The 20876-nt window shown below is 44.7% G+C and overlaps 1 protein-coding gene across 1 annotated transcript in view; it reads right to left on the reverse strand.

The window, feature by feature from the left end:
- MTF1 (metal regulatory transcription factor 1) overlaps window positions 1-11166 on the reverse strand; it is a 407863-nt gene extending 396697 nt beyond the window's left edge. The window contains exon 1 of the mRNA XM_069622657.1: window positions 8922-11166. Within this exon, the coding sequence (XP_069478758.1) occupies window positions 8922-9368 (447 nt within the window). The 5' untranslated portion in view covers window positions 9369-11166. The remainder of the gene's footprint in view (window positions 1-8921) is intronic.
- Window positions 11167-20876: the final 9710 nt, after the last annotated feature.

Below are 20876 nucleotides of genomic sequence, written 5' to 3' on the forward strand. Positions count from 1 at the left end.
CACGGGCATATGACAAAGGTAAATGGATTAGCAGTAAAAAGATTATAATAGGAACAGAGGCCACATGAATTGAACTGGTTGTAGCGCACGCTGGAAAGGCGAGATAAAGCAAAGAATAGGTATCTAGAGTGTCAGAGTGCGTGGAGAAATAAGTTAGTGCCAGATTAAAGCAGCCCTTTGTTAACTCTCTAGACTCATAAAGTGTGCATAAATTAAACATGCAAGTCAGATTTGGAATTGCAGGTCTGTGACCAAGTAGAAAGCTGTACTACAAATGTATTGTATACCTTCTTAGGGTTGTGTGTCTTGCAGGGAGAAACTAAAGAGGAGAGTTTGGCTTGCATTTGCAACATCATGAAAATGCTATATTCATGGGGATGGTGCCACAGTGAAAGGCAGCCAATAGGATTGTGGAGATTAGATTTCCTTGTATAGGGCCCACCCTTTTGTATTTTGGGTAATGACTTGTACTGGAACATAAGGGAAATGTGGGAGCATATTAAGTGTTCTGGAAATGTATATATACTGTATATGTTCTGTGGCTGAGGAGAGACTCAGGTTGAACTCCAAGGAGTTGTTTAGCCTCTCTTTCAGCAGCCATTGTGAAATAAATTTGGTTTAATTACGTGCATTCACTTTTTTCAGGTATTTTAGAGTGCAGAGATCTGTGGTCAACCCTATTCATACTTAACGTTTTCAATCTGCATCTCTCCTCAGTTCATTCTTCACTTCCGTTTCTTGCTATTCTTGATTCTTACCTCTTTTCTGTCGACTACCCCCTCTCAAGTGTCTAGGTCCAATCTGGACCTTATTTTTACTTCATCACTATCTACATCCTCTGTTTCCACTCTCCCTATGTATTCTTCTGCAATGTAATTTAATTGTAAGTTACAGAGCGCTGACAAAGGCCCGAAGGCATCTAGGTGCAAGGGAAGACAAAAAAGAAAAACGGAAAGGCCAGCCATCAGACAGTCTGCAGCGAAGGGTCCCGCAAAGCTAAACATAAATGGGTTTTTGAGAGCCTTGCAAAAGCTAAGGAGATCTGTAATCTCCCGGAGATAAAGGGGGAGAAATCTCAAGCATTGTGCAATGGCAACATCCCGGCCTTGCATCCAAACCCTTCATACTACACAAGGGGAGTGAATGACACCCCTGCAAACCCTGATCCCCTCGTGCGGTTTAATGGGAATTTGGCATTTACGTTTACTGCAAATGCGCAGTAAACATTTATTCCGGTGTATTTTTCTGTATTTTGGTGTGATACAGAGTAAAGGGCTATATAAATGTCAATTAAGTACAGATAGAATCAGTCCAGACCAACCAATCTATGACTGAAATGGTGGAATATGGATGCAAACAATTTATGAATTCAATAGAATAATTTATGAATTCAATAGAAATAATATATGCACAAGAATTCAAAGGTTCAAACCGTCTAAGAGCGCAGTAGTGAGTGCAATAGCAAATCAATCTGCAAGTGCAATGAATCTCCATCTATGGATGCAGCTGCAGCCCATGAAGTAGAAATCAATCTATTAATCTGATAACAGTGTGTTGGGATGAACGTCCTATATTCCGCACGTGAGGAAATTAAGAAAACCCATGAAGCATGAGTTAGGACATACATCAAATTCCAATGGTACAGGTCGAAAGCAGATTACCCTGTCATTCCAACCATATCCCTTCACTGAGAGACAGAATGGAGAGCAGCGCACACACATGCCCTGTAGGTATAGGTATGTCAGTATATGAAGACATCACAAATCAACAAACGTGCATCACAGGAAGATGTGACATGTGCACCGGGACAGGTCCAAGTAAATAGGCCCATTAGACAAGAAGCACCATAAAAGCTAGAGCTAACATTTATTAGACAAGTACGCGGTGGTAGATTTAGGCTATGAACATGAGGTGCGGGAATAGGGATAGTTCTCGATGTCACAGGATAGCAATTGGACATATACAGAGAGAAACATACATAGACAGACTAAGCCATGCAGGTAATGGTAGTGACAGAATAACGTAGCGAAAGACGTTAGACCCTAACCAGAACATATATATACACACACGTACAGATCAAATTAACTGAGACATACACTAGGCAGGAGTGTGCGATAGCAACAATAATTAAAAGAAAATATACAATCATCTCCGACTGTCTTTCTGCTATCCATGAATGGTGTGCCGCCAATGGCCTCTGCCTTAATGCCAGTAAGACTGAGATTCTACTCATCGGCACACCCAGTCCCTCCTTCCCTGCAGCTCTCTGGCAGGCCTCTCTTGGCCCTCTTCCTGCTCCTACCTGCAAGCCAAAAAACCTCGGGGTCATCTTCGACTCCACACTCTCCTTATCTCCTCACATATCTGACATCTCGAAGAAGTCACACTACCAGCTACACCTCCTCAGAGGTATCCTTCCTTTCCTCTCCTTCCCCCAGAAGATCACTGTTTCTAGAGCCCTGGTTCTCTCAAAGCTGGACTACTGTAACAGCGTCTATCTAAATCTGCCAGCCTCTACTCTCCGCCCTTTGCAACTCATCCAGAACAGGACTGCGAGACTTGTCCTCGGCCTCAAACCCAGGGACTGCATCTCTCCAGGACTGAAATCACTACACTGGCTCCCAGTGACTGCGAGGATCAAGTTCAAAACCCTCTGCATTGTCCACAAGGCCTTCTGGGGCCTTGGGCTAAAATACCTTCAACTCTCTCTTCCTAAATATCTTCCTTCTCGAGTTAGTCGCTCATCCGCCTCCAACTCCCTCAGGGTCAGCCGCTTCTCCAAACAACGAGTTGGGGGCAGATCTCTCTCCGCTGCAGGGGCCTCCCTCTGGAAAAAGCCTTCCTGCCTCCCTGAAACTTGAGGAGAACCATCTTCGGTTCCGGAAGCACCTCAAAACTTTCGTCTTTGCCTCCACTTTCTCTTCCCCTCGCCCCTGCTAAAATTAATAAAACTGCACTGAATCTGCAACTGGGCCACTCACCGATTTCGGTCCTTGGCCCAGCCACTCTCCCCTGCACTGCCTCCTTGGCAACCCCTGCACTGCGGGACTGTGTCTGTATCCTTACAGCCCCCCTTCCCAGCACTTGCCTGCACTTACCTTGCACTTGCCACCGGCTGGCCCTTGTTATTTATCTTGTATGCTAATAACCCTGTACTGCACTTTCCCCTCTCCCTTTCCCCCTTGCACTTTTCCCCTCCCCCTACCCTTGCACTTGCGCGATCTGAATGACACCTGGCCTAGTAGGATCGTTGTCTGTGTCCCCTTTGTTCCCCCCCTGCCTCGTCGCGCCTTGAAACACTCGTCTATAGGCGCGTTACAAATGCCATATCATATCATACAACACGCTACATGTATATGTATATAGAAGCACTCAACACTGTATAGGTGCCTAAACCTTAGTAGGCCGCAAACTTGAAGACAATGCCTAAGCCATTTGAATAACAGACCTCCAAGCATTACAAATTGTTTTACACAGCAAAATCAGCGAGTTTAGGACATTGCAAAGGAATGCAGGGGCAAAGTCGTGCAGCGATTGGCCAGATGTAGGTGAAGCCCTTTCCCCGCCAGAAATACAAGGCAGTATGACCTAATCCAATGTTGCTAAGGGAAGCAGCATCCACAAGAGAAAGGGTAGAAAGCAGTGCGGTTATTGGCTGCAAAAGAGAAAGTTCAATCCGGTCACACACATTCAGCATGTGAAACATAAACATAAAAAGAAGTTCTTCCCATGTTCCCAAAAAATAACCAAGACAAGACTGGAACTGTCCAATAGCAAATCTGGGAAAGCAGCGGAGATGAAACCATGTAAGTATGATCAGTGAACTGCGCCAATTTTACAAATAATACATCAAACAATTGAATTATATTTTTAATTCCATTCCACAGCCTGACACGTGTTTCGAGCAAAGCTCTTCCTCCGAGGCCAAAAACCTCGTCCAAGGTGAGTAATCAATAATGCGAATAATTCTAGGGAACAATTCCAGAACTTAATATTAATTGCAATTGCAATTGACTAATTATGGCAGACAGCCTTTCGACAACAATGTTTGAAACCATGTTTATGAATGAATTAACTTAATGGTCACAAGGGTTAGGGTAAGCCAATAGAGATACGAATTGTATAGATTCACTTATAGAGCAACCAATCGGAGAATGATATTGCCTAAGTGTGTCGAAAACAATGTTGAAACTCTGCACTTGACTGTAAAACTCCACCATTTTGTATTAATCACTCACAGAATGATTTCTTTTGAATAATTCACAGCCGTAGTTGCTTGAAATACATTTTTGTTTTTCTTGCTCCCGTGCACTATATTGACTCATCTGGATTACTTTTATTATCGATTTTTGGGTCCTCTGAAACACCATATAAAACTCGTACTTCAAAAAGGAGAACACACCGGGCAAGAAGAAACACTGTTTATTACAGCTGGGCACGCACAACTCAGTGGACTAGAATAGATTGAGGAGAGCTAACATCTGTTCATACAGTGAACGTTAGTTTTATACTCTGAATGCAATGGCAGTTGACACAGTTACAGGTTTACATTTCTTGCCGTTCCCAAGACATTCATTGGCCATGCTACTCCATATCCTTAGAGCTAACGTATGTTAGTAGAAAAGGATTGGCGCTAAAATATCAACAGTATCCCATCTCACCGCCTCCCCATGAGGCGCCACATTGATACTCACTCTTCCAAGGAACAGTTTGCAAGTGTTGACAGCCAGAACTTTAGTGAGCACCATAGAGGAAAGAACACGAGACACCCTGCTTCTGGTGGAAAGGGAGACATTCACACGTTACGTGCTAGATATTGGCCTTCGCAAACCCTGTAGTGGATACTCTGAAGGCTACCCACCACCCAAACATCTAAACTTACCTTTTGATTGGTTCTCCCAGAAAGGCCACCCCGTTCAGTTTCCCCTTCCCATAGCCACCTACAGATAGGCACTTGTGGCCCTGTGAACAGTTCTTTGACTCAAGTCCACTTTCCCTCTACGCCCGAGTGCCCGTAGGACTGGCTTGCCGCCCTGTCATTACATCACCCAGTTTTAGCTGCTTCAGTCGTGCCTGTGACGCGCAGCTTGAGCTCGGCCTCCCTCCTACCTGGACCGTGGGGTGTTTACCGGGCCATTTTTTTCCACTCTTGGCGCTAATCATACAAAGGTCCCTCAGGCCGATAGTACACACAATGCATCCCCCATCCCCATGTTTCCCCGCAAGGACTTCTTCCATGGTGTAACTGCAGTTTGTTTGGGTTCCCGTGGTTTTCTCCCCTAGGGGGTGCCCCGTCTCTCCTTGCTTATTTTCATAGGTGGTAGGTACGCCCCCCTATTTGGCACTGAATTAGCACCTTTAATACATATCTTAAAGTTGGGAATAGAAGCACTCAAAGCAAAAACCTATGCAAATGCACGCTACGGGCATAATCAGTGATTGGGTGCCGCAAATCTATGGGAGTTCTCCAAACTACGACCCTCCTAAAAGTGCATGGATGCAGCATAGGATCGCTGAGCGCAATCATAAAATCAATTTATGAGTAAAGTCCATTGAAGGAAGCAATAGATGGATCCAATATTGAAACTATCTGAGAATACCTTAATGGTCTCTACATGAAAACAGTTTATGGAATCAAGAAACCTGTGAGTGCTACAACAGAGGCCTCTCAAATGCTTAAAAATCCCACTAGATCTACATGACGAGTTCCTTAGTTTACATATGCACTAGTTCCATGGTGATGGGTGACCAAATATTTACTAGTGAAACGTATTTACCGTTTGCAGTAAATGTCAAGTAAAAAGTTTGAACGTCCCCATACTCCCCGGTAAAGTCGAGTACCATACAAACGGTTCTAGCAGTTCATAAATTCTCCTTGTCGATTTTGCAAGCCCTGAACAGATTATGAAAGGAAACACTTGTGAGATGGACAGTCTGCAGAATATAAACAATGTATAGATGCAGCAACTACATTTGTGAGTGCAGAAGTCCACCAAAGAAAAGCAGTCTCTGACAACCTATGAGAGCAATGACAGCATACTGCACAAAGAATAAAGTTACATGAGCAAAACAATCTAAACAAACAATGGCAAAATAACCTGTGTATGCCATAACAGTCTACAGAAGTAATGAAATCAATCTAACCGTGTAATCAATCTATGAGTTAATGCAGCTGTCTGGAGATGCAAAAATCATTCGCCAATTACCCTACAGCAATATTGGATGCCCCAATGAAAGTACTAGTAATACATCTATAATTGGGTGCTGCATGTGGTGCAATTCAACGACTGGTTTAATAGCAGCCTATCTATCGATGGGATGCAAGTGCAACAGTTGAGGGGGCAGGGATACAAATATCAGGTTGCAAACTAACAACAAAAAAAGTAACTTGCCACCCGACATGAATGCCAGTCCTCGTCACGCAAACACCATTTCTTAAGTGCCATGGGTGAATTATTGCTTGTTAGCATATGCATATGCGCGTTGTGCGGGCAAGTGGGAGGGATATGTGATGTGCAGATCATAATATGGCAGTCACAACACCATATGGGTTGTGGCAAGACAGAAGATGGAGCGGAACGATCAGAACAATATCAGATGCAGTAAATTGACTAAGCAGTTTAAAGGGTTAAGAATGATGGCAAGGCGCGCACTCTTGCTCCCAGTCAAGTTTTCCTGCTGTAGCAACAAATTGTCTTCTCGTCCAAACGTTTTCTTGACTCCATCAATCATCAGGGAGGCTGTGTTTCTTTATCTTTTCAGGCGTGTCTAGTTATATTTCCTTTTCAGGTGTTTCAGGTTAATTCACATTGATATCTCCAGGGATTCTGGTACTTGTATTCTCGCACTTTTTTCAATTGCAGGTGACTGGGAAACAACTCCCTCCTAAGCACAAATCTTATCCTGGATAGTGGGAGGGGGAAAACCATGTTTATGGCTCTCCATAGTAAAACATGATGGCCCTGGTGCTGCAGCCTCTTGAGCCCGGGACTCCTAGAACATAGTGTTAAGGATGATGGCAAGGCGCGCACACTCTGGCTCCCAGTCAAGTTTTTCTGCTGTAGCAACAAATTGTCCTCTCCTCCAAACATTTTCTTGACTCAATCAATCATCAGGGTTTAGAGGGTTGGCAAGATGTGGGGTGGAGAAATAGAGGAGTGGAAATGTGCTGCAGCAGTCAGTCAAATCTATGGGTACACCTATATTATATATAATTTAAAAAATCAATGTGTGTGTGCATGACATTATGAGTACAACATATGGTACGGATGAATAGGGATGCAAATGGCCTAAATTGCAATTTCAAACTATGGTTGCAGTAATATTAGGCATGCGTGTTGAGAAGCTGTTCCGTTCCCGTTTTGTTTCCTTCTAATTCAGATTTCAGGCAGGGGGAGCTAGGATAAACCTGCGCCAATAAACAAGTACAGAAGATAAACTGTGTGCATTATTGAAATTAGCAGGGCAAATGCCCATTGTATCTTCTATTCCAAGAGTCTTTATTTCAATGTGTCAACACGTTTCAGCCTGAACGAGATTTTTTTTTATTGTAACGCTTTAGCAAAAGAACAAATATAAACAGCAGGGGCAACCATTAGTAGTGTGCAAAAAGGGTATGGCTACCCAGAGAAAGACTTGAGCACTGTGACCAATGGAACGAGTCTTCTTCCAGTTGTGACAAGAAGGATGCAAGCCATTTCAGAGACTGATAAATGCGAGGCGTGAAAATGCAGTACATTTTATTTATTTATTCGAATTTGTAAAGCGCACTAGCAGCCCAAGGGCATCGAGGCGCTGTTGCATGAAATTGACTTAGTTGCAGGAGGGTTACTTAGCTCATGGTTACAGTGTAATCTAACAATGACAACATCAAGGAACACATACAAAGGTGGTTACAGTTTTGGTTTGTCATATAGTTACCATAAAAGTTACATCCTAGATAGAGTGATCCAGATTTTGAGATGGACCAAGTAACTTGTAGTTGGCAAAAGAAAAGAAACCCAGTCATCCTAGTACAAAGTTAGCTACATTAGCTCTTCACTAGGAATGGGGATAAGCTTCAGAATCCTCTGCGCTATATGCCTGACTTTACAGACTTGGACTGCCAACACAACAGAATTATCCATCCAAGCAAACCCACTGAATTGTTCTTAACGCACCTTCACCCAAAGCGACCATCTGTAGCGTGGCAACAGACTACTCACAGCATGAGAACCCATTACAAAAACACACTAGTAGCTGTCTGCACCAGCCATCATCATGGAATAGGCATTAAATCTTTCCAGGTCACGTACCCAAACAGACGGTAACACCACTTGACTGGAATATCTTGTACGACTGGCTACTACTCATAGCAGCCAAGTCTGTAAAATATTAGCAGTGATGCTCGATATTTTAATGAATCTATTAATCTCCCTAAATGGCTGGAAAACGACTTGCAGGTAACTTAGTTTGCTTTTCTCGAAGATGGCCCCACTTTTTGACTCTTAAATTACGTAAAACTCAAATGGTCTTGGAGTCAAGTAGGGAAAAGCTTAATTTGATGTTCTTTTTTTTTTTTTTTTTTAAACATGCATCAAAAAGTTGTCTACTCACAAATATCAATATCTCCACCTCGATTCTTCACCATGACTTTCAGGCCTGTGGTCCTTCTCAATTAGGTGCTTGGAGAACTTTTAACACCATACAAAAATTTGATACAAGTAAAAAAAAGTGGGCCTTGTCAACAGAAAGGCACTGTGCATTACCACATCTGTTTTAGTATAAAATGTTGCCCAATGTATAACTCTCACCTTGAATTCTATAGCATGTACAGAGGGTAGGATCCAAATATATGAAAATGATAATTTGTGCAATTAGTTTGTGGTTATAGAATCACATTTTTACAGGAACATCAAATAAATCTAACTCTTAGAACTTACTTCTCGCATGTTGGTTTCTGGGCATTCTGACTGCAGGGTAAGTGTTGCCCCTTCGATGTTCCTGGGCATGGGAGTAGAGCCAGGATTGATGGTAAGGTGAATCTGATCAGCAGAGATGATGTGCTGCACGTACCCATGAGCCATCCCGTCATGTTCAGCCATGAGAAGGTAGCCCTGCTCGTGCGCTTGTGCCAGGAAGGGCAGGTGGTCAGCACACTGACCTTCCTCGTCGTCGTCATCCTCCTCCTCTTCTTCTTCTTCATCCTCCTCACCTGGCGGCCGTACAGGATCTTGCTCAATGAGCACAGTTGTCCGATCGTATACCAGTCCACCAGTACTGGGCGTGGTTGGCTCCAACCCATTCTTATCGACAAATCGCATCATCCTCTCATCATCGTCCTCAGACTCTAAATAGACAATGTTGTAGTCTCGTTTGTTTTCCCCCATTGTAAGTGGGGAGAGAGGACAGCTGGGTCCACTTATTCAAAATGTCAACAAGCTCAATTTACTGAGGTCATCCAATAAAAATAAGCAGCAGTTGCCTCCTCCTCCACCTTCCGTAGATACAGACTGCTGTCCAAGTTCCACATGAGCAGTTTGGGTCTGGAATTATTGGCATAGGTCGCAAGGACACACGGACCCATTAGAGAATTGTAGATATCCAGAATTGATCTCGCCCCCCTGACAATTGTTAAAGTCTGGGAATGTTCTTTTTGTGGTGTATAGTTTGTTTGGGGCAGTAATTCTACTAGTAATGATGACCTACTGGAAATCAAAATTAAACTTCATATAGAATAATTTGTATCCATAAAAATCTATGTTCAATAACTGACTCAATATTGCTTTTTCTGGTGTCATTCCGTCATTGTTGAAGTACATGAATGAAAAAGATTTTCCACGAAGATGAATGCAGTGTTACATTCGAAGAAGGATTTTTATTTGAGAAAATAAAAACGACCTATAAACTTGTACTAGAGACTTTGGGCAGCTTTTCCCAAAGGGAAAAAAAAGCAATAATGTTAAGGTTGCGCGAAACATTAAACATGTTTTTCAAAAATTTGTAAAAATCTATATAAAGATTTTGACAATAAAATCTTCGTGAAAAATATTCTCTCTTTACGATGTTATACAATAGAACTTAGTTGTATGGCTGGAATAGTTGTATGGGTATATCAACGAACAAACGGCTCTATAAAGCGTACTGTAAATGATTTCCTTAGTGGTCAGTTCACTTTTTTGTTTGGGCAATAAGGCATGATTGGCACTTTTATGTACACTATAATCTTTTGGACACATTCATGGTTTCACTTTTTAATGGAGACGCCATAATGTGTCTTTTTGTGAACTGATTTAAAAACTGGTTCTGAAAATCTTGATTATAAATAAATAACAGTTATGTTGTGTTTTTCGAGAATTAAGACAGAGTCGTTTTACGAAAAACAGAATCGTCTCGTTTTGGGAAGAACGCTTATCAAGGACTATATTATTGGAGGGAAGTGGTTCGGGATAAAAGGTTGTCGTCAGTCGATGCAATGGTTAGAAAAATGGTAGTACATTATTTAATAAGGGAATTAAGCCTAGGTAAAGCCCCGATTATCGAAAACGATGTAATAGTATGAAAAAGACTCTAGTCTATTTTATAGTTCAAGAACATATGTGTTATGGTCATATTTTAGGAAACTGTTTTTAATTAGGAATGTACCGTCAGCTCTAAAACTATATTTAAGTAATGCCAAAGCATCTAGTTATCATTTAGCTGAAAAATGCAACTTTTAAAAACAGAAACGAACGTTTCCCCGGACTCCGTAAAACAGCCGTGTAAGGTGTTAGGGAGTCTGGTGTAAATGCAGAAAGCGCTGCGTGGGTAGAGTAAGAGTTCCCCGGGGTAAAGAACACTGCTTTTCCAAGAGCCGAGGGGGGGGGGGGGGGTGGCGGCCACCTCAGGCCATACTCGGGGTCAGCCCCCCAGTCCCGTCTACGGCTTCCGCCGCCCACTAGCCCCTCCCCTCACCCCCCAGTGGTGCTTTCAGCAGTCTCTCCCTGCTGGGCTAGCGCCTCTCACGAGGCGCCGTCAGTCCACCGGGTCTCGCCCTACGGTGCGGGGCGCACGGGGGCACGTCTAAGGAAGGCCAGGCGCCCCTTTCCAAACCCTGGCGCGCGAGTAGTGGGCAAAGAAGCAGGGTGCGCGCAGTTGTTTACGGCGGCTCAGCTCGGCAGCTTCCATGACACTTCCTGTTTTGCTGCGCTCCACATTGGAACAGGTAGAGCGAGGGGGCCGGAGCCGTCTAAAGATGGCGACAATAGGGACGCCATCTTGGAAAGGTGTATTATCTGAATATTCTTCCTCGAGAGTGGCACCGTTACATAGGCAGTATTAATATCTTATGTCCACTTGACATGCTTGCCGTTGATTACATTATCTTACAGTACTGCTAATCATTAAAACTGTATTTTTATACATATATTTACAGTATCATCCTGTAAACATAACCGGTTCTTTTTCAATACAAGAACACATCTCAGAAGAAATGGTCAGTTTTTTGCATGTACGCGTGATTATTTCGTGGCGTTTTTTCCATGTGTTTCATATGGAATGACTGAAGGATTTCCCCCTTTCAAAAATGGCAACATTGGTTACTTAAGTTAGCTGACTGCGCTAGTGTATTTTTTGTTTTTATATTGTTTGAGTACGGTGCCTCCCATGTATCAAAATTCTTCTCCTGTCAAACTTGTAGGCATGGGACGAAATATTATAGAATGGCATAAATCGCCCGTCAATTAAGTAGAAAGAAGGCGCAGTAGTCTCGCTTGTATTTTCTCTTTTTTGTTTTAAGTAAAACGAAAGAAAGACTAGAGATGCAGCTTCCTATTGACGCTGCCAATAGTCACTGAACGGGAAGAACTACCTGCGCGCGTCTCACAATTCCAATCCTGGTTTCAACTTTGTTTTATGGAATTTGTGGTCCTGGGAAGGGACAGCAAATCGAAAGTTAGACCCAGGACTAGACTACTCCTCCCAAATGGGATGGCTAATGTTGACATGTATGAACCACTACATACATGATGCTGACCCTCCCTATTTTTCAATTAAAAACATATGGCAATTATTTACTTTCTCCCCCCTAAAATATTTCTAAAACAAATGCAGTCAAATAGAAAAAATAATTATCCCGCTTTCTGTGACATCTCTCTTCCAGGTGAGCCAGAATGTTGGCAATGAAAAAAGAAATCCCTCACTGAAGGGCATCTGCAACGGAGGTATGATGTCATACACCACTAGTACATATACATCACCTACATTCTGGGAAAGTATACAAAATATAGCTTTATTTCTTTTGCATTAAAAATGAATTACCTTTCGTTGTGATGGTATGATATGGCATGTATAACTCACCTGTACACAAGTGTTTCTAGGTGTGACGAGACAAGGAGGAGTAAAAAAAAAAAAAGGGGGGGTCAGACCTTGTGTCATTCGCTCAAATGCAGGGAAGGGGAGAAGTGCCAGGGGGGAGAGAAGGGAGAAGTGCAGTCAATCAATAAGTGCAGCCAGCAGGCAGGTAATCAATAAGTGCATCCAGCAGGTAGCTCATAAGTGCAGTGAGAAGGGACTGCAGGGTTGCAGGAACAGATCCTAAAGTGCTGAGGGAGCCGGAGTCAGTGCAAGGGCAACTGGACAAGCAGGAGCCTGGGCCAGTGCGCAAAGCAGTCGGGTAAATCAGCAGGGAAGAGAGAAAGCTAAAGCAAAAACTAAGGTCATGAGTTGCTTCCAGTCCCGTAGGCGGTTCTGCTCAAATTTGAGAGAGGCAGGGAGGCTGTTCCAGATGGAGGCCCCAGCCAAGGAGAGAGATCTGCCATCTAACTCTGCTTGGAGAAGCGTCTGACCATCAGAGAGTTGGAGGTGAATGAGCGGAGAGCTCAAGAAGGAAGATGTATTCGAAGAGAAAGTTGGAGATAGACAGGTGCCAGGCCCCAGAAAGCCTTGTGGACATTGCAGAGTCTCTCGAACTTGATCCTTGCAGCCACAAAGAGCCAGTGAAGAGATTTCAGTGCTGGAGAGATACGATCCCTGGGCTTGAGGCCAAGGACAAGTCTTGCAGTCGTGTTCTGGATTAGTTGTAAAGGTCACAGAGTAGAGGCAGGCAGATTTAGAAAGAGGCTGTTGCAGTAGTCCAGCCTAGAGAGCACTAGAGCTCTGGAGACAGTGAGCTTCTGGGGTAAAATGTGAAAAGGAAGAATACCTTTTGTTGGGAATGAACTCCCAGGGAGGGATAGTAGGAGTTGGCGGACTCAATCAAGGCCCAACACCTTCCCCCAAAAGGAATGTAGACCCAGCCAGACAGCAAGTTCAAACTGCGGTTTATTACAGTCAAAAATGGTTTATTACAGTCAAAACCAACAGGGATCAGTACAAGGCTAGGTAAAATCCTGGAACATCTCGGTGAGCTCTGGCTCGCAGGCCAGTTTTGAGGGCATGTTGCCTCATGAGGACGTCACAACCTGGGCCCCTCTCCAGTCCAGAAAACCTATCACCAGCTCTGATTGGGTGTTGAGTAATAGTGTCCCTATAGCAGACCCTATACATGTTAGTTCACTGGCTCTCCCATGTCAGATGTTCGGCCTGGCCCATCCCAATATTGCTATCACTAAACAATGTTGCAGTGTAAGGGTCTGATCATTGGTTCTTGGCCATTGCTACCCACCCTAGGATACTGAACTGTGATTTCAAGGAAACAAGTATAACTATGTGTCTGCATTGTAACGCATGTATACCACCAAAGTATATGAGAATGCCCATTCACATCATGTAACATGTCTTTTACTGTAACGACTTTGTTCCAAGCTTCTGTCTGGTGGCGTGACATCGCTCCCCTTTCCCAGCGCCGGTTTCAATTCATCACTCAAGTTGGCCGAACCACGTGTTCAGAGGCTGTGTTTTGGGCTTCTGGAGCTCCGAATATTGGAGAATTATTCACATTTACTGCAGCTGGTGTTACTGCCATTCAGGGAATGGAATGTCACTCATATCTTGGTGGCCTTGGCAGCCGGCTCTGTCCCACACGGTTGCTTCTCCTGTTCCGTTTGAATTCAGATCAGCTCTTACTGAGATGGTTGTGGCTTACTTTGATTTTCCTAAGCCATGGCATTGCTTCTACATGTTTTTGTTATTCTATAATTTTCCATATGTTAGTAAAACATTGGTTCTATCAGGTCCCATAGGTGCTTCTGCAGTTCATAAGGTTATTTATATGTAAGCATCTGCAAGCTTGCTCAGGATCTCTTCTTGCGGGTTCTGCATTGCTGCGGTTAAGCCAGTGACAAAATAATAAAGCAAAGGCAGTATGTGTATGTATCTGTCCTCTAACTTATAGAACTGTTCCGCATGTGTTCTTTGTGTGTTTTTGTTTTCTGATGTGCGGATGGCACGTGTGCTTCCTATTTAACGCTGCTATGTCGTGGTGTCTCTTTAACAACGTCAAAACGTGGCTTCTTGACGCTTTAGTCGGTACTGTCAATTGAAGTCTCCTTAGTTGCAGTTTTAGGTTCCTCATCCACTCTAGGTAACGTTTGCACTGCTCCTGGGCTATAGGGCTGGCTACGTGGGTACCTCTCCACATACTTGTCTATCATAGGAGCACTAGGAATCGGTCCAAAATGGTATGAGCTATCATGGTATCTTTGGTTCTTCTTCCGGGCCATGTATCTTATGAGTGGGGGAGCTGGGGCAGGATTCGACCATCCCTCATCGATAGTTTGACTTCTTAGAGACGTCAGAAATATGAGGAGAGGGTGGAGTCAAAGATGACACCAGGGTTCTTAGCCTCACAGGAAGGAACAGGATGAGGGCCCAGATTGGACGGCCAGAGAGAGAGAGAGGAAAGAATGGAGCAGGTGTCCCAATGAGTAGGATCTCAGTCTTACTGGCATTAAAGCAGAGATAGTTGGCGGGACACCATTCCCGAATTGTGGCCAGACAGTCTGGTATGATAGAAGGCGCAGAGATGGCTGAGGGGAGCCTGAAAGAGAGCTGGGTGTCATCCGCATAACACTGAAAATTGGAGCAGAAAGTGGCGATGCAGTGGTTAAGAGGTGCCAGGTATTGATTGAACAGCCAGGGAGATAGGTTAGACCACTGGGGAACACCACAAGTAGAGAGAGACATAGAAGAGAGGAAAGACCCCAGTTGAACCTGAGAGGGTCGGTCAGTGAGAAAGGAGGTCAAGCAGGCCAGGGCCTGATCAGTGATACCCATATTATCACAGAGGCGTTTGAGCAGGATGGCATGGTTGAAAGCCTAGTATAGATCGAGGAGATGAGGACAAAGGGGAGATTAGAGTCAAGATTGGAGAGCAGGGCTTCACGGGTGTTCAGGAGAGCAGTTTTAGTGCTTCTGGCAGCTCTGAATCCAGACTGGTGCACATGGAGGCATCCAACAGATTCAGTATGTAGATTAAGCTGGGAGAAGGCCAGCTATTTTAAGAATTTTCCCAGGAAAGGAGTGATGGAGATAGGGTGATAGTTAGCCGGATAGGAAGGATCAGCTGAGGGCTTCTTTAGAAGTGGGTGCACAAGGGAGTGCTTAAGGGGGAGGGGAAAGTTCCAGTGGCAAAGGATTGATTGCATAAATCGGCCAAGGTTGGAGCAAGGGTGTTGGTGTGGTCCTTGATGGTTCTGGATGAGCAGGGGAGAACCTGCTTTGACAAGGCTTTCATAGATCGGACATGTCCAGAAACATTGTCAGGGGTGAACAGGGGAAAGGAGGAGGAGGTACAGCACAGGTGGGCCAGGAGTGGTAGAAGAGGAGGAGGAAGAAGTAGAGGAAGAGAGGGTGAACAGGATGTCTTGGGGTTTAGTGGTGAAATGAGAATCCAAGGCCGTGCAGAGGGCCTGGGAGGGAACAGGAGATGTAGAGACTGTCATGATTCCTGCCCCTCATGTCCCCAGCCCTCCGAGATGTCAGGCTGGAGCCAGGCCACGATCACCTACATGGCCCTCAAGGGCATCTCCATCCCTCCAAAGACCCACTTGGAGTCAGACTTGGCGCTTGTGGCATCAGACTCACTCACTCCCATAGGATAACATTGGGGATTGGACTTGTAGTGCATTGATGGGGACAAGATGGATGCCCCCACATATTTCGGTTCCCAGAACTGCATGTGCAGTCTAGTCTTTTGGGTGTGGTTCATCCCAGAGACACCTGGGAAACCCAGAGATTATTTAAGCCACGCCCAGGCTGAGAAACATGCTTTGCGTTTTCTGCACCTGCAGCGTGACACTCGCCGTGTTCGGATCGGTCTCCAGTAGGCCTGCATCTTTCTTCTGCGCTCAGCTCCTGCAAGAACAAGAACACTGTTAGGAACAGCCTTACCTTGCGGCGCTTCTGCCCATCATTCATCGCTCCTTCTGTTCTGCGGGCATCTTCGGTGGTGTCATTCCCATCCCGGCACATCGCTTCCTAAGGAAAAGGGAAAAGAACAGAAAAAAGACATTAGTAAGCATTTTGCAAATCTTTGCTTATTTTTAAAGACTGTACGAGCTTCAAATGCTTACCTGAATCCCAGCCGCTCTGGGGGAACTCTGTCTCCGGAACTTCTCATCCATCTGGAAGAGGGAAAAGACACTCCAGGTTAGCGTGGAAACATCTAGAGGCGCCACATACCGCGCTTACTCACCGCATTTGTTCTTCATAACCAGCATCCACGCTGAAAACGTTGCGGCACCTAAAAGACACAGAAAAAGAACTCAGTTCAATACAAATACGAAAGGGGTGCATTGCGCATCGCGCTCTCACTCACCTTCAGCGCTACTCATCTCAGCAGCACGCCGCCATCCCCGGATGCCGGCCATCATCTAAGGAAGGAAAGGAACGAAGTTAGAGAACTGTTCAAAAGCCTCTTTATACTTACCTGTCGGACTCTTGCCAATGAAGTAACTAGACAGCAACGAGCCTGCATCAATCAACGCGCCCCTGCACTGAAAGCTGGACGGAGAGCACACTATCCAAGAAAACAAGGTGAGCCGTGGATCAAAGGGAAGGGTTGGACCCCGGGGAAGAAGGTGTTCAAGCACACAGAGACAATAGGGAGTTAAACTCTACCAATCCTGTGTTTCAGGCCCAGTCTCCAGTCAAATAGCCTCCAGGGAAGGGTTTGAGGTCGTAAGAGGTCAGAACAGGCTGCGTGACGTCCCCATGGATACCAGGTGAGCGTTACAGAGACTGCAGCAGGACTGGCCAGCTCCTTGCATATTTTGAAAGGTTTGTCCGAATTGTTAGCTGCCGCAAGGATGCAGGCTTGGATTTAGGCTCTCTTCTTAGAGAGGGCAGAGAGCCAGTACTGCCTTTGGAGCAGGTGGCACTTTATTAAAACATATAATAGACCACCACACGATGACATAATAACAAGATAAATCTAAACGAGTATCCAGCACCTCACCCAGTGACACAGTACCAAAAACGTTACACTAGTCAGAATGGGACTGGTTTTGACCCTGTTGCAAGAGCAGTATTTCAAAACTTTATATAAACTGCTCTCCAACATCCAACATGTTTCTGTTCTTACCATTGAGAACATTCTTCAGGCAAACAATCGTCAATGAAGGTCATCCATAATGTTATTGCTTGAAGCTTTGTAGTGTCTGGTGCGTTCAACAACCATAACCTGTACGTTTATTTATTTATAAACAAGAGGAACAATGTTCTTTTGATCACAAAAGAAAATACAATAGTTAAGAAATCAGATTTCACAGAAGTAGTGAGTGTCATGCATGCTGGACGTTACGCCAATAGAACAGCTAGACCGTTCTACTCCAAATGGCGGTTGTTTGACGCTTTGCCAGGAAAACGACGCCTTCACTCTTTGCGTCGCTAAAGTCACGTGAATTCAGCTTCATCACGTGAATCACGGCATTGCGTATTTAAGCAGCGTAGAAACTCCACTCGCTGCTTCTGATTGAATCCCTTGGCGTTGTAGCTGAACTTCTTACCTGCGTCCTCGCATCTTCCTTCGGCTGCTTTTGGGCTTCCTAATAGCATGCCTTCTCCTCACGCTGATTCCTGAAGCTGTTTGATAGCGTGTCCTTCCACTCTCGCACGCTGTCTTCAAGCGCGGCTGGCCTGGGCTGCGTGAATCCTGTTCGCGTGTAATTCCACACGCGCACCTCGTCTTCAAGCGCGGCTGGTCTGGGCTGCGTGAATCCTGTTCACGTGTAAATCCACACGCGCACCTCGTCTTCAAGCGCGGCTGGTCTGGGCTGCGTGAATCCTGTTCGCGTGTAAATCCACACGCGCACCTTGTCTTCAAGCGCGGCTGGCTTGGACTGCGTGAATCCTGTTGGCGTGTAATCCACACGCGCACCTCGTCTTCAAGCGCGGCTGGCCTGAACTGCGCGAATCCTGTTCGCGTGCAATTCCACACGCGCACCTCGTCTTCAAGCGCGGCTGGCCTGGGCTGCGTGTATCTGTTCGCGTGTAAATCCACACGCGCACGCTGTTTTTCTTTTCAACTGTTCTGAACCACGTGAACTCTAAAGGGCGCTAATTTCATCTCCTGGCATCTGTGACATTAACAAGTGGCTTCATTGGGAAGGAGGCTTTCAAGGACTGTCTGGAAGGTAATAGTGCACAGTACTTTGGACGCTATCCTGTGGTGCACCAACCCGATATCTAGCGTGAGCCTCGTGCCGTTCGGGATAAGTCTCCCTTACTAACCTTCCCTTCCTTGTCGTTTTGTTCTGTCTTGGAATTCTTCATCCAGTCTTCCTGGGATTATTCTACACCAGTCATAAGGTCAGTGTGTGAATTAATACCGATATAGTTCTATCATAGGAATTCGAATTGGGCAGTTTCCTTATGATACTTTATGTTGTTCTAGGCTGACTTCCTATTCATTATCACGCCCTTTCCAGTGATCCATCTCTCTGCCTGTTTCATCAGTCAGAGAGTTATATCATTTGGAAGGTCTAACTTGACTTCACAACTATCAAATCGTGTGAACAAGGATCCAGAAGAACCCTACCACCTGTATCCTTTTGAGTACTGTATCCTTTTCAGTGTATACCGTGGTACTTTATGACAGTGAGCTTCTTACAGTTGGGTGAGTTTCAGGGACTTCTGACCAGGTTGTGGAGAGGAGTAAATGGAACAATCACTGGGGACAGTACATAAGTGGACATGCATAGATGAAGGACAACCAACATTGGACATTTTTAAGTGTAGGTAGGCGGTACGGCCAGCTGTGCTCGGGGCATGACCATGATGGGTGAAGTGCTAGAACAGAGTCAGAGGAAGTGAGAGACCGAGGCAGAGTAGAGACGAGGGAAAAATGCTAGATAGCAGGCAGATGAGAGATAGGTTAAGAGGGTAACTAAGGTGAGGAGGTAGGCCTTTAGTTTGGTTTTGAACCAATCCATGTGGACTGTTTCTCGGATGTCCGGGAGAAGAGAATTCCATGCAAGTAGAGCAAGAACTTTACTCTTTTACATAACAACGTTTTATGGATGGCCAAAAGTGTCTTTTCAAACAATGATTCCTCAAGAGTAGTATAAATGTCTCTTTCACACAACACTTTCCTAAGGATAACAAAAAGTGTCTTTTCCAAATAAAGATACCTCAAGAATAGTAGAAATGTCTCTTTTGCATAACACTTTCTTAGGATTGGTTTCCTGGTATACTCTCCTGCCAGAAAATCTTCTGGGTTTTGCAGATCCCCTGGTATATTCTCTTGCCAGGTATCATTTCCTCTCAAAAGTGTGTTGCATGGTGTGCTTCTTTCAGCAGGATGATGATACATTCTTCTCTTTCTCTTATTTAAAATGGATTACCTGGTATACTCCCCTGCCAGGAATCCCCTTCTGGGCTTTGTGAATCCCCTGGTGTCCTTCCCTCACCAGGACGTCTTACAATGTTCTCTTTCAGTATAACACAGTTGTACTCCTTCACTATTTATACTTCATTTACTTTAGGCACTACTTGTTCCAACTTCCCCCATATTGACTTCTCATATATGGAGACTTGTTCAAGTTCTGTCTGTTAACTTCTTGGTTTGGGGTTGAAAGACCTAATCGGAAATGCTATAGGGAGAAAAGACCAAAGATTATTTTTTTGAAATAATCTTTGGTCTTTTCTCCCCTGAACATTACTGACTTGCCCACACCCCTATCCACACCCCCAACACCCCCCTACCCACACACCCACCCCCCTACTTAGCTTACATTCCGTCTCGCTGTGTCCCTGCGATGCCTGTTCTGAGATCGGGAACCGGCACCGCAGGGTCCTTTTACTTTTTTTTTTTTTTTTGTAAGGACAGCTGCGAGGGTGTCCCCTGCAATCCCCGCTCACAATATAGAGAGCAAGGGCACGGGGGGCAGCCCCCAGCACCGAATGCATGATGTGGTGGAACTTTTTGGCCGTCCGATTTTTCGGACAGCCGAAATTCTGCCAAATCACACATTCGTTTTTTTTATTCAGTCATTTTGGACGAAACCCACTTCTTCACTAATGTTCATAACTTCGTCACTGGTATTCATATGCTTGTAGCAATGCTTGTTCCAATTTTCTGCAAATTGATACCTCAAATATGGAGACTTGTATAGATTTTGCCTTTCCACTTTTTTATTAATGTTCATCTGCTGGTAATATTTACTCCAACTTTCCCCATATTGAATTCTTATATGTGGACTGTGTACATTCATTCTTTCCAATTTACTTGGTTGGTTATTCAAAATAAGTTTTTAGTTGTTCATCTGCCTTTCTGCACGCCCCGAGACTCCCAATACCTACGGGCAGACTCACCAGAGTTTGATTGCGTTTCCGAATCATGGCACGTTGATGCAGCAAAGTTTTTACTCTGGGAAGGCTTCCCCTGCTTTGCAGACCCTCCTTCAGTTCACTCACTGGCTTTGCGTTGCTTTGCTGGTAGAACTGCTGCTGCTCATCAAGACCGCTTCTCCAACAGCCTT

Source organism: Ambystoma mexicanum, chromosome 11, assembly GCF_040938575.1.
Source record: "Ambystoma mexicanum isolate Mex_15411 chromosome 11, UKY_AmexF1_1, whole genome shotgun sequence".
Taxonomy (NCBI): Eukaryota; Metazoa; Chordata; class Amphibia; order Caudata; family Ambystomatidae; genus Ambystoma; species Ambystoma mexicanum.